This window comes from Mesoplodon mirus (genome assembly GCF_964341445.2).
Source record: "Mesoplodon mirus genome assembly, chromosome: 14".
Classification (NCBI taxonomy): domain Eukaryota; kingdom Metazoa; phylum Chordata; class Mammalia; order Artiodactyla; family Ziphiidae; genus Mesoplodon; species Mesoplodon mirus.
The window spans coordinates 64,981,506-64,994,692 of NC_138990.1; the positions used below are offsets into that span (position 1 = coordinate 64,981,506).

Sequence of the window (13,187 nt, forward strand, 5' to 3'; positions counted from 1 at the left end):
CCCAAGATTGTGAAGATTTTCTCCTACATTTTCTTCTAGCTGTTTTAAAGTTTTAGCTTTTACATTTAAGACTATGATCTGTTTAGAGGTAGATTTTGTATATGACATGAGGTAAGGGTTGAGGTTTATTTTTTTTTCCCATGTGAATACCGAGTCGATTCAGCACGGTTTGTGGAAAAAAAGTATTCTTTCCTTATTGTAACCAACTCTTTCAAGATACAGAGGATGAGGGGACATTTCCCAACTCATTTTATAGCACCAGTATAACAAAACAAAACAGAGCAATTATAAGAAAAGAAATATACAGGCTAATATCTCTACAAATATAGACACAAAAATTCTTAACAAAATATTAGTAAATCAAAATCTGTGTGTGCAAGTGAACTTTAACAAATCCAAGTCAGATAGTTAGTTGCTCAAAATAACCCATGTAATTTCCATCACGCTCACTATGACACTCAAATTTACCCCATGGCCTATAAGGTTCTCCATGACCTTACCCCAGCTTCTTCTATGACCTCATCTCCTACCACCTCCCCTCTGTTTATTCTCCTTCAACCACACCATGTAGATACACTATACATGTTGTGGTGAATACTCTTTCTACAAATTGGATTCAGACTTAAATATCATCCACTCAGTAGCTTTCACCTGTGAACGTATATTAGCGTCATCAAGGGAGTTTTAAAAAAATGATCAATCCTTGGCCCTACCCTGGACAGATAGAATGAAAAATCCCTGGAAATGACAGTCAAGCTTGTGCATTATTTTTTAAAATAAGTTTTTAGAAGTTCCCCAGAGGATTCTAAAGTACAACCTGAACCTCATTATCACTTTTTTTTGGGGGGGGGATTCAGATCCCCTCTTCCCATTCAGAGGTCCAGCCACTCCAACACTGGCCTTCAGTTTTTTATCAGGAGCCTGTAGAATCGTCAGCCTTTCCTTCTTGCTTTATTTCAGTAAGTGGGATTCAAGGCTTCTTTGCCCATTAACTCTCAGAATCACAGACGGTCAGAGTAGGAACAGACCTAAGGAAGTGTTAGGGAGGCAAAGCAGACTGGAACCCAAATTTTCTAGCACTGGTGCCATTAGTATTTTAGTTACCTGACTTATTTCCTTTCCCTTTATCTGTGCTGAGTGAGCCCAAAGAACTGAGAATTGGAGGATATTCAGCTTTTTTAGCATGCTTGCAACCGTTTTCATTCAATAAATCTCTTCCTCTAAAAGTCCCTCTATTAACTTTTCTTCCCCCAGTGATCTGGGGGTGGAGGCTGGAGTGTCAGACTAGTATTCTCATTTTTATATGCGAATAAATCACTTGATTATACTTTTTGTCCTTATGTTATCATGAATATTTCAGATGAATTTTATATGGTTCATATTTATGGTTTGGGAGCTATTTCACATTTTGGCTCATTGCCGTCTCATCTGCATATACCATATCTCAGCTGATGTTGATTGGTCTCATTTACATATTCATCATTCTCCTATTTTCAAAGATATTTTATTATACGCTGGCTTTTCTTCCCCCTCCAGTGTTACAATAGCACGTAGATGTGTTTTTAAATTGCACTCATTTCCATACATAATTTTTCTGGTTACCATAAATCACCACATTGTCACCTCCTCCCCCCCACTCTATTTAGTGTAGTCTTCACACTTTATACCAAGCTGATATATGACTCCAAAATAATTAAAAATAAGGTAAACAGTTTACAGTGCACTTTGAAAAGCCACTTCACACTGCAGAGAGTTTAGTGCTTTCCTTTTCCCCCAGTCAGTCCCAAAGCAGTGAAGAGTCAGGAGGTTTGAGAGAGTGATGCTGAGGAAAGCTAAAGAGTGACAGTGATCATTTCATTTCTATTGGAGAATCTCCTGCTCCACTTCTACCAAAAGACTCCGTTCCCTCTTGACTTCTTATAGAAGCAGAGGCAGGTGGGTTAAACTGGATTAATGAAAGATGGATTAGCATGGATTGGGGCAGAGTTACTGGATTCTTCCAATTATTCTAACAGGAGGAAGGGGGAAGAATCAAACGTAGCAAATCCCCAACTACCCAGGTCACAAAGCCCTCTCTCTTCTGGATGAGAAGAGGACTAACTTTCTTTTTAGACGTTCATTGTTTGCTCCCCACTACCAGCATCTAGTCTCCACTTTTTTTTTTTTTTTCAACAGTGGCCTCAGTTTTTGTTTGTGGATCTCCCTCCCCCATTCCAAATCCATGTGGTTGGGGTAGGTGTTCTCACCTCTAGGTCTGGAGCCCATCACCCAGGCCACAGCCAATTTGAACATTACATTCTCCTAGCTGCAGTGGTTGGTCCAGGAATGGTTGTGTGATCTAAGCAAGTCAGACTTAAATCTTAAGACTTTTATGGGATTGAGCAAGAAAAAGGGCAGCACATTCCCCCTGAATAGAACCTGAGATGATGTTTGAAGGCAGGACTGCTACTGCTTTCTTGCCACCAAAGGTGGGGCTCAGGGCTGGAATGAACATAGTGAAGGGAGACCAGAGAGAGGGGGAGAGGCTGAGTCCTAAGGACCTTGAACCTGAATAGAGCTGTTTCTAAAGCCATTCCTTCTCACTGACCATCAAGTTAAATGAGCCATTAAACTCCCTTCTTTTCTTCAGCCTGTTTGAGGTTTACTTTCTTTTGCCCTCACACAACAGAAAGAGTCTGAACAAATACAATGTTTGTATCACTTATTTTGCACATATTGTCCTGTACATTTTTGTCCTGGGTTTGATTTTAAACTATAGCCATGTAAGTGCCTAGATCAGAGTAGAGTCTTAGCCAGTGTTTGTATGTCTGTTAACTCCTCCATCAGTTATCATTATCATTCCTACGACTTAGTATTTTCTTGTTATATCTGGGTATCTTCTCTCTCCAACTACTTGTATTTGTTCACTTTTATTTGTGCATTTATCAGATATTTATTGTAGGTACCTGACTCTATGGATCCAATAATGAGTAAAAGCAATCATGTCCTTGTGCTCATGGAACTTACAGTCCAATAGGGGAGTTAGGGATTAATTCAAGTAATACATAAGTAAGTGTAAGAATGTCAAAATGCTAGTCACCACCTAGAGTCTAGTGGTGATATGAGAGTGTATTATGTTAGCAGGAGGTTTTGTCCTAGTTGGGGAGGTCAGGGGGAGCATTCCTGGGCAAGTGATACTGGTGTCAGGGTCTGAAGAATGAGGAGGAACTAACTAAATTAAGAGGGCAGAGTGGAAAGGAAGTTCTAGCCAGAAGGAACAAGCAAGGCCCATGCTGGGCTGCATAACATGGTACCTTTTATGAACTGAAGAAGAGCCAGTAGAGCAAAGGAGAAAATGTGAGCAGTCTAGTTTCTTTTTTATGTTAAGAGCAGCAGTAAGGTATGGAGAGAGAGAGAGAGTGCGAGAGAGCATGTGTGTGTGTACCAGGTGTACCAGGTGTTGAAGGTGACATGATTAGGTATGAATTCAGAAAATGTCACTCTGGTTGCTGTGTAGAGAATGGATGAGGGCAAGGGGAGAGCATGCTGGTGGATGGGGAGGCACAAGTAGAAGACTGGTGCAGTTTTCCAGGACAAGATAATGGTAGCTGGAGAAGGAGACGAGTGGATAGATTAGAGGTGAAGCCAGGAGATAAGACAACAGGACTTGGTGTTGTACTTAATACAAAGTTAAGTTACACTCTGACCTTGCTCTGAAAGAACAATCTTAAGGATCTGGAAAAACGTGTAAACTCCAAATGCAATCTGATAAATATGCTATTGCTACTACAAGCATGAGATGATGGTTTGGAAGCACTGGGAGAGTTCTGGAAAGGCTGTCCAGGGGTTGGGGGGTACACTTCTGCTCTGCCTCTTGTGGGAAAAGCAGGCTTCTACCAAGTGGAATTTTAGGCAGGAGGACAGCATCTATATAAGACCAGTGTGAAAGTATATTTGTTCACTTGTTCATTTATACCTTCACCTGCACCTATGTTTTGGTCTACGTGCCAGGCATTGTCCAAAGAACCAGCCATCACATTCTAAATAAGCAATACGATGTCTGGTAATGGTAGTGCTTGGGAAATGGCAAATCTTCCTACCTGGCAAAAGTGTGGGGTATACTGTGTATGGTGGGAGATAATGAGCTTTGATTTCTGTGTCAGAGACTTAAGACTGAAACCTATAGCAGTGATGGTCCCTAGAGGGACCCAAAGTCCCTGCAAGGGACTTTGAGCAGAGCAGGTCTGGAAACAGAGTGGTGGGAGATGGGAGCTGGGGCAGGCAGAGCAGCCTCATGCAGTAGGCTATGCAAGTGACTTTAAACCTCATAGCTGCAGGAGTAAGATGAGGACAGGGTTCCAGAGATAGTTTTGAGAGGGAGTCAATAGAACTGGAAGAGCATCTGCACAGAAGAAAGAGAGAAGGCACATGAGTCAAGGGAGACTGAATTTTCTTGCTTGGGAATCTGGGCAGATGGTGATGTTATTCACTGGGCAATATGGGAAGATGAGAAATTTAAGGGTAAAGATAATGAGTTTGTCTGGATATGCTGAATTTGAGGCACTTGTGGTTCACTTAAGGGTAGATATTGAGGAATGCCTCCATTTCAAAACAAGAATTATGGCCTCAGAAGAGAGGTGGGGTTTGCAGTTGAAGGTTTAGGAGCCCTGGTAGTAAGATATAATTGATAAATCATAATGAGGATGTGACTATAAAAAAAGGAAATGGCCAAAACTGGTACCCTGGAATACCTGAACTTTTGAGGGGCAACTGAGGAAAAAGAAAAGGGACAGAACTGGTTGTGGAGTAGTCTGGAAGGTTCAGAGGACAGGCAGGAGGATGTGGTGTCACCGACGTTAAAAGGGGAAAGAGTATTGAGAGGAGGGCATGAACGGTCAGTGTAATCAAAAGTTACCTATCGGTTAAATACTAAGAGGACAAAGAAGAATTCATTAGCTCTGACAGTTTTGGTATTGTTGGGACCTTTGATAGAGTAATTTAATAGTGTTAGAGAATTTGTGGTTGAATAGCAAGAGGACAGGCTGAGGAGTGATTGAAAGGAAAGGATAGAGAGGCAGTGAATATGGGCTGCTTTTTCAAAAGAGTGGCAGTGATGGGGAAGAGAGAGGATGGTAGCAGAGAAGGAAAGCAGGATTTATCCAGAAAGCTTTCTCCCCTTCTTTTTAATAAGGATATGTGAAACTGGGCCACATGTGCAGAATGAGTGAAAGGGATTTTGTGACTTGTGAAGAGGGAGATATTGAAGAGGAAGCAAATATTTATTGAGTTCAGAAAACTGGTTAAAAACTGGAGGAAGAACATAAATGTGGAAAGGAGATGAGAACTTATCAGTGACCAAGAATAGGAGGTGAGACAGTGGATGAAGTTGAGCATAGGGACTGAAGGGTACTAATAGTCTGTTCAGAGTTCAGTTCGGTACTGGGTTCTCTGCTCCAGAATGTTTTGGAAATCTTAGGACATAAAAAGTATTGAAAACATAAGATTAATTTTTCTGGCATCTGTGGCAGTGCAGGCTGACTAATAAAGGCATGAGGTAGAAATGGACAACCTGTGTGTGAGGAAGTTGAGTTTCTGAACCAGCTGTTCTGTCTCTGGGATTATTGCTATGTCAGCTCAGATCAACTATCTATCACCAAAGGAAGGTCTCATGGTAGCCTGAGTACCCAATGAGAGCTCAGTCACATTTGCTGGATTGAATTTATTAAGGTGAATTATTTGTGGTACCTGGGATTCCTATCTTTAGAATTACTTTTATGTAATTACAGAACTTTTGGCGGGGGGGAGACCTATCCAATAGTCACCTAGTCTCTGTTAATTCCAGGCAGGGCAATGGCTGATCCATCCAGGAATACACCTTGAGTCAAAAGCTCTCCAACTCTGTTCCTTCCCTGTTTTCCTTGGTGAGCCCTGCTCAGATGAGTGCCCCATCTCCCAGTTCCTATGCGTGTTGAATGTCTTCAAGAATTGTAAACATTGAAGACTCAGGTCTTAAACTGGGCTCTCATCCAACTGGGAGATGCTTGCGCATAGAAATTAGAGATCACATAAGCTACCTCCCCCTTTAAAATCTCCTCCCTTAATACACAGATGAGGAAGCCAAAGTTCTGAGAGATAAGGTGATTTAATCAAGGTTACATAGTAAGTTTATATTAAAATTAACACTCAGACCCAGGATTCTGACCAACCTCCTCTAAGCAGTTGGCATAACTGCTCAAACACATTGCCACTCTCTCTGCTTTGTGTTTCTTTCATTAATGGATTTCTTTCTCGCTTTCTCAGACCTGGCCAAGTGTTCTTTTTAAAAGTGCGGTGAGGGCTTCCCTGGTGGCGCAGTGGTTGAGAGTCCGCCTGCCGATGCAGGGGACGCGGGTTCGTGCCCCGGTCTGGGAAGATCCCACATGCCGCGGAGCGGCTGGGCCCGTGAGCCATGGCCGCTGAGCCTGCGCATCTGGAGCCTGTGCTCCACAACGGGAGAGGCCACAACAGTGAGAGGCCCGCGTACTGCAAAAAAACAAAACAAAACAAAACAAAACAAAACAAACAAAAAAAAAAGTGCGGTGAAAGAACCAAGACAAAAATTGAATGACGTAAAGAAGGAGAAGCTTATATAACTGGGGGTGGGGGGGTGGGCGTTGCTTTATTCTTGTAATGAAAAAAACCATTCTCTTCTGTGTAATCCATCTATCTGTTGGTATACTTACTGTCATTATGTTCTAGATTCTGGCTGTGGTGAAAAACACTTTTCCCATCCCTAAAAGCCTAGCGGATGGGATCAAGGACCTTCAAAAGCAGGGTGGGTTACCTTAAGCATGAAAGAATTTACTGTTTTTTCTTACTCTACCCTACTCTGAGAAAAGCCTATTTGGGGAAACTCCTACATTACACTAGCCCAGTAGAAAGCAAGTGTTCACGTTAACAAAGTCTTCTCTTTTCAAAGGAAATCGCCCTCAGCGCTCTAAACTTTCCCAATACTTTCGAATGTTTATATATCACTTACCACTTGTCAGCATGGCTTAGGAACAAGAAGTCCAGAAAATGTCTAAAGCACAAATGTTAGGCCCTGCTGTCAATTAAAAATTAATCAGAGTTAATAATAATTAACTCTATTAATAGTTAATTAACAGAGAGTATCTCTTAAAAAGAATGGATGTCAGCAGAGAAAATAGGCTTTGATTTATAAAACTTTCACTCACAGGTACTTTGGGAGCAACACCTTATACCAAAAAAGTGAGAATTGCTTGGATTGACCTTATGCTTATTTCAGTGGCCACATGCTGAAAGATTTCACACTACTGTTTAGGAACTGTGGTAAGGAAATACAATGGGACAAGGTGCAAAGCCTTCGCTTAGTGTGTTATTCTGGTTCCTAAGCACAGAGAATCATGCTAGATGTGGTCTGAGGTTGCTGCCCATAGCCCATTTGAAGCAGTCACCCACTGCTCAGGTACATACATTTTCTCCAGGTCCCCAAATCCTGAAAATGCTCCTTTTGGGATGACTTGAAGCTTGGTGAGAACAAACCTCCTGAAAAGAGAGTGGACATAAAATATCACAACCTATCCATTCATTGATAAGGCATCGAGTGCCTAATGTATAATAGCAGATAACAGCCAAAATATACTGAATGCTTGCCATTTAGTAGTGCTTATGATTGCTTCTCCATGATCTCTTTTCACCCACACCACAAAGCAGTGATGTTAGCAGTATTGTTATCCCCATTTTGTATAAGAGGAAACTGAGGTTTAAGGAGGTTAGAAAACTTACCCAAGGTCACATGGCTAATATGTGGCAAAGCTAGGATATGAACCTTCTTGTCACCACTGCTCCATTTGACTCCTACAGCCCTGTGAGGCCCCTTCTCTTTCTCTATCCCAACTCCCAATACCTCCTCCCTATTATCCTTCTTAGCTGACCTTGCTTCTTACTTCAGAGAAAATGAAACCAGTAGAAGAGAACTTCCTCATGCTCTCACATGGCTCCCAGCCATCCTCCCACCTGTACCTGGGCTTTATATACCTTGCCTTCCCTCCTGTTACCATGGGTGAGCTGTCCAGGGTCCTGACTAAAAACAGTCCCTCCAACCCATGCCATATCTCTTTCCTTGTCTTGTAGTGAAGGTAGCCACTACAGCAATTCCCCCCTTTCTTTCATACATTTCCTTCACCTACTTTTGCTTCTTTATTGGATCCTGCCCATCAGTGTACAAACATGCCTTAATTTCTCTCATCTAAGAAAAGTCTTAACGTCAGCCACCTTCAGCTTTTGCCATTTTCTTCTGCTTGAAATATTTGTCTCACACCTGCCTCAAAGTTCCTTCCAATGGCTCCTCATCTCAGTCAGGAAAAAAACCCTCTTGTATTGTGTTGACCAAAAGGTTCATTCGTTTTTTTCTGTAAGGTGGCTCTAGTAACACTTAGTTGTCTTTAACTTCCTTCGAAACAATTTTGTTAGATTGTATGTGACAGCTTTTCTGTGTGCATTGAAAAAAAGACTTATCAAAATTGGTGAATTTTTGTGTGGCCATTTTGATATTGAAGACGGAAGAAAAAAAGCAACATTTTTGGCATATTATGCATTATTATTTCAAGAAAGGTAAAAATGGGACCAAAGTGCAAAAAAAAGATTTGTGCAGTGTATGGAGAAGGTGCTGTGACTGATCGAACGTGTCAAAAGTGGTTTGTGAAGTTTTGTGCTGGAGATTTCTCGTTGAATGATGCTCCACGGTTGGGTAAAACAGTTGAAGTTGATAGTGATCAAATCGAGACATTAACTGAGAACAATCAATATTATACCATGAGGGAGATAGCCGACATACTCAAAATATCCAAATCAAGCCTTGAAAATCATTTGCACCAGCTTGGTTATGTTCATCATTTTGCTGTCTGGGTTCCACATAAGTTAAGCGAAAAAAACCCTTCTTGACCATATTTCTGCATGCGATTCTCAACTTAAACATAACAAAAACATTCCTTTTTTTTTTTTGCGGTACGCGGGCCTCTCACTGTTGTGGCCTCTCCCGTTGCGGAGCACAGGCTCCGGACGCACAGGCTCAGCGGCCATAGCTCACAGGCCCAGCCGCTCCGCGGCATGTGGGATCTTCCCGGACTGGGGCACGAACCCGTGTCCCCTGCATCGGCAGGCAGACTCTCAACCACTGCGCCACCAGGGAAGCCCAAACATTCCATTTTTAAAACAAATTGTGACTGGCAATGAAAAGTGGATACTGTACAATAATGTGGAACAGAGGAGATCGTGGGGCAAACGAAATGAACCACCACCAACCACATCAAGGCCAGTCTTCATTCAAGGAAGGTAATGTTGTGTATATGGTGGGATTGGAAGGGAGTCCTCTATTATGAGCTCCTTCCAGAAAACCAAACAATTAATTCCAACAACTACTGCTCCCAGTAGACCAACTGAAAGCAGCACTCAATGAAAAGCATCAGGAATTAGTCAACAGAAAATGCATAATCTTCCATCAGGATAATGTAAGACCACACGTTTATCTGATGACCAGGCAAAAACTGTTACATCTTGGCCGGGAAGTTGATTCATCTGCTGTATTCACCAGACATTGCACCTTGGGATTTCCATTTATTTCAGCCTTTACAAAATTCTCTTAACGGAAAAATTTCAATTCCCTGGGAGACTGTAAAAGGCACCTGGAAGTTCTTTGCTCAAAAAGATGAAAAGTTTTGGGAAGATGGAATTATGAAGTTGCCTGAAAAATGGCAGAAGGTAATGGAACAAAAGGATGAATACATTGTTCAATAAAGTTCTTGGTGAAAATGAAAAGTGTGTCTTTTATTTTTACTTAAAAATCAAAGTCACTTTTTGGCCAACCCAATATATAATGGCCTGCAGCACCCTATAGGATCTTCCCACTCTCCCTTCCCATATATCCTCTAACCTCAATTTTGACAGCTCACACCATTGCTTATCTCATTCTCTTCACAGTAATCTCTTACTGTTCTTTGTACATGCCAGATTCCTTCTTGCCTAATATTTCTGCATTTGCAATTCTCTCTTCCTGGAGCATTCCTCTCTCAGATATCCTTCTTGCTTGCTCTTTCATCCAGCTGCTTGCTCAAATGTCACTTTCTCAGTGAGGCTTTCCCTAACCACCCTATTTAAAATGACAATTTTTCCAACTTAGTCCCTTAACCCCTTTCTTCATAGTACTTCTGACATGTTATACTTTATATTATCTATTTATGTATTCATATATTTATTTATCTTTTACCCATAACTAGAATGCAAGCTCTGTGAAGGGAGGAATTTTTGTCTGATTTGTCTACTGTTGTATACCAAATGCCTAGAACAGTGGCTGGTACATGACACATATTCAGAAAAACATTTCTTGAATGGCTATTGAAGTCTGAGAGTTCAAGGCTTGGGGGTAGAATTACAAGTGAATCTTTGGGAATCTCTACAGTGGGAATACTATTTCTTCCTCTGCCTTTCCTCCCTCCCACTTTCTCTTATTTTGCAATTGGTTAATAGGGAGTTGGTTTTCTTTCCACTTTAATCCTTCCTTCTGCAAGGCAGTCTGTCAGTAGGAATTCAGTACTGTGGACTTGGATAGTTTCACAAACTTTCATTGCTTTAGTCTCCTATTATTTATTGGTATTAGTGAAATTCCCATTTCACATAAAGTTATTGTTCAGGCAAACAGTTCTTTTCTTCCACTTTGTTTGTTTGCCTTTGGCCACCATGTGCACCAGCTCCATGGTGAGGAATCATGAGAGAGAATTCTGTGTGCTTTTCTCACTCTGGAGGAGTTTATATACATGGGAAGTCAAAAACAGAAGCCTTGGAATCACCAGGAAACAGATGTGGGATATAGTTGATGTAATAACTATAGATGTTATACAGGAATGAAATGTGAAAGATCCCAAAGTACATAAATATATAAGAGGAAGATTGCAAGGAGTGGGTGAATTTGAGCCTGGGTCTCAAAACTATCAGATCATACTAAAAACATAGTCTCTGTGAAACCATTGGATCTAATTTAGGATTGGGTGTAATGGTTCTAGAACAGTATCAACTTCTAGAACACTCATCTGAAAAGAATCAAGGTCAGTTCATAGTCTCTTAATGTACTCAGTCTTAGTTAACATAGACAAGTTCCTTTTGTTCCTATTTATCACAAGACAGAAGAATGATGAAAACAAATTGGTAAAAGCAACTAACAAAATTGCTTTAAACTACCCAATCAGTCTAAAATTTCAAGGGAGTTGAAATATTAGTTAATAAGATGTGCAAAGAGTAGAATCTTGGATAATTGACTCTATTTAATAACAAGTCAACTAGATAGTTCTTTTTGGTTCAACTCTAGTAGCAGGCACATTTTCTAAAAATTTCAATGTCTGTGCCTGTATTAAGTGGTTCAAACTAATTAATATAATTAAATGGTTTTTGAAGATTGAAAGTCTTGACTTCCATTTCCTGAAATGCTATAAATTAGATAACCTGAAGATATTTCCACTAAAGATCACCCAGACATCGTCTATAAAACATAACCATTATTGTTTTAATTGCATAGCTGAGCTTATTAGAAAATATAAGAAATTCCTAGGGTCCTACAGTAGAACAACTGAATACCAGATGGAACCTTGAGTTGTGAATGTAAACAGAATTCTAAGAGGGTAAGTTGAAGTCAGTGTATTTTGTGGGGGGCAGAAGGGAGGAGTGGGGAGAGGGTTGTCTGGACTTGGTAGACAAGGAATTTGTGTTTTGATGCCCAACTGGTACATGAGATGAAACATGGATGATGGAATGCAAAGATCTGTTTCTGTGTGTCATTTGTCTGTCTACCTAGCTACCTGCCTACCTATCTATCACATGTGCATTCTAGAAAGAAAGATACAGAAAATGGAGAACAGGCAACTTTCAATGAAATAACATGTGGCTAATTTCCAGAAATTATGAAAGACATAAATCCTTAGATTCAGAAATCTCAACAAGTTCCAGGAAGGATAACAAATCCACTGCTGGATACCTGTGAATTAAAACTGTAGAGCCAAAAAAGAAAATATTTTAAATGCAAACAGAGAAAAAAAGACATATTATTTTCAAAGAAAAAAAAAATTAGAAAACTTCATAAAAATACCTTCAAAATTATTAGAGAAAATAACTGCCAGTTTAGAATCCTATGCCCAGAAATAATCATTCAAATGTGAGGGTAAAATAAAGACACTTTTAGACAAATTTAATTAGCCATTAACAAAGTTTCAGCAAAAGAATTCCCTTAGAAAAGAAGATAATTTAATCCAGTAGGAAGTCTCCAAAAATAAGAAGGAATAGTGAACAAAGAAATTAATGCTCCTTATTGAATAGGTTGGTTTTTCACAATGGTTGGAAAATTCACCTATTTAATAAGGAATACTAAAAAAATGTTGACCAAGAAGTGGGTCACAAAGGAAAGCAAATTGTTATCAAACAAATCATTTTCTTTGACAATGATGCATTTGAATTACTTAGAAGTCAGTAATAGGAGATAATTATCCCCCCCCCGCCCCGCCACATGTACACACGCATTTGGAGAGCCAAAACCAAACCAAATCAAACAAACAAAACACTCTTTTAAATCGTACGTGGGTCAAAGGAGAAATTACATTAATAATTGGAAATTATTTGGAATTGAACCATGATGAAAATGCAACATATCAAAGTTATGAGATGCAGCTAAACTGCTTCTTATAGAGAAATTTGTAGCTTTAAATTATTATACCAGAAAAAGAGACAAAAAACATGGAAAATTAATGAGCTAACACAGGAAAGTAGTGAAAGAACAACAGAATTGTGTTAACAGAAAACTATAAAGCCAATATTTATTCCATTTCTGGCTAGAACTTAAAATGCAAACTCAAAAGCAGTTTAATTAAAAAAAAAAGTAAAATGAGGGGCTGTTGATAGAGATGTTTTGAGAAGATAAACACTCATCTAGACATTACAACTTGATATATAAAGTTTAAGTTTTAATTTTTCATTTTAGAAATAAAGCAAATGAGAGTCTAACAGATTAACTTTAAACACATTTCAAAATTTGTTTGCCTTGAGAGAAGAAACCTAGAGAGAGTAGAGAGAAAAAAATAATAAAGATAAGAGTAGAAATACATTAGAGAGGATCAACAGAATCAAAAGCTAACTCTTTGGAAAGATTAATAGACTAGAAAGAAATCTGT

The 13,187-nt window shown here is 39.7% G+C and overlaps 1 protein-coding gene across 2 annotated transcripts in view; it reads right to left on the reverse strand.

Moving 5' to 3' along the window:
- The window catches only part of FSHR (follicle stimulating hormone receptor), a gene marked incomplete at both ends in the record, with an annotated part of 171,315 nt that overhangs the window by 89,661 nt on the left and 68,467 nt on the right, over positions 1 to 13,187 (reverse strand). For both annotated transcript variants that reach the window (XM_082643243.1, XM_082643242.1), the window contains one exon: positions 7,453 to 7,524. In XM_082643243.1, the coding sequence (XP_082499369.1) occupies positions 7,453 to 7,524 (72 nt within the window). The remainder of the gene's footprint in view (positions 1 to 7,452; positions 7,525 to 13,187) is intronic.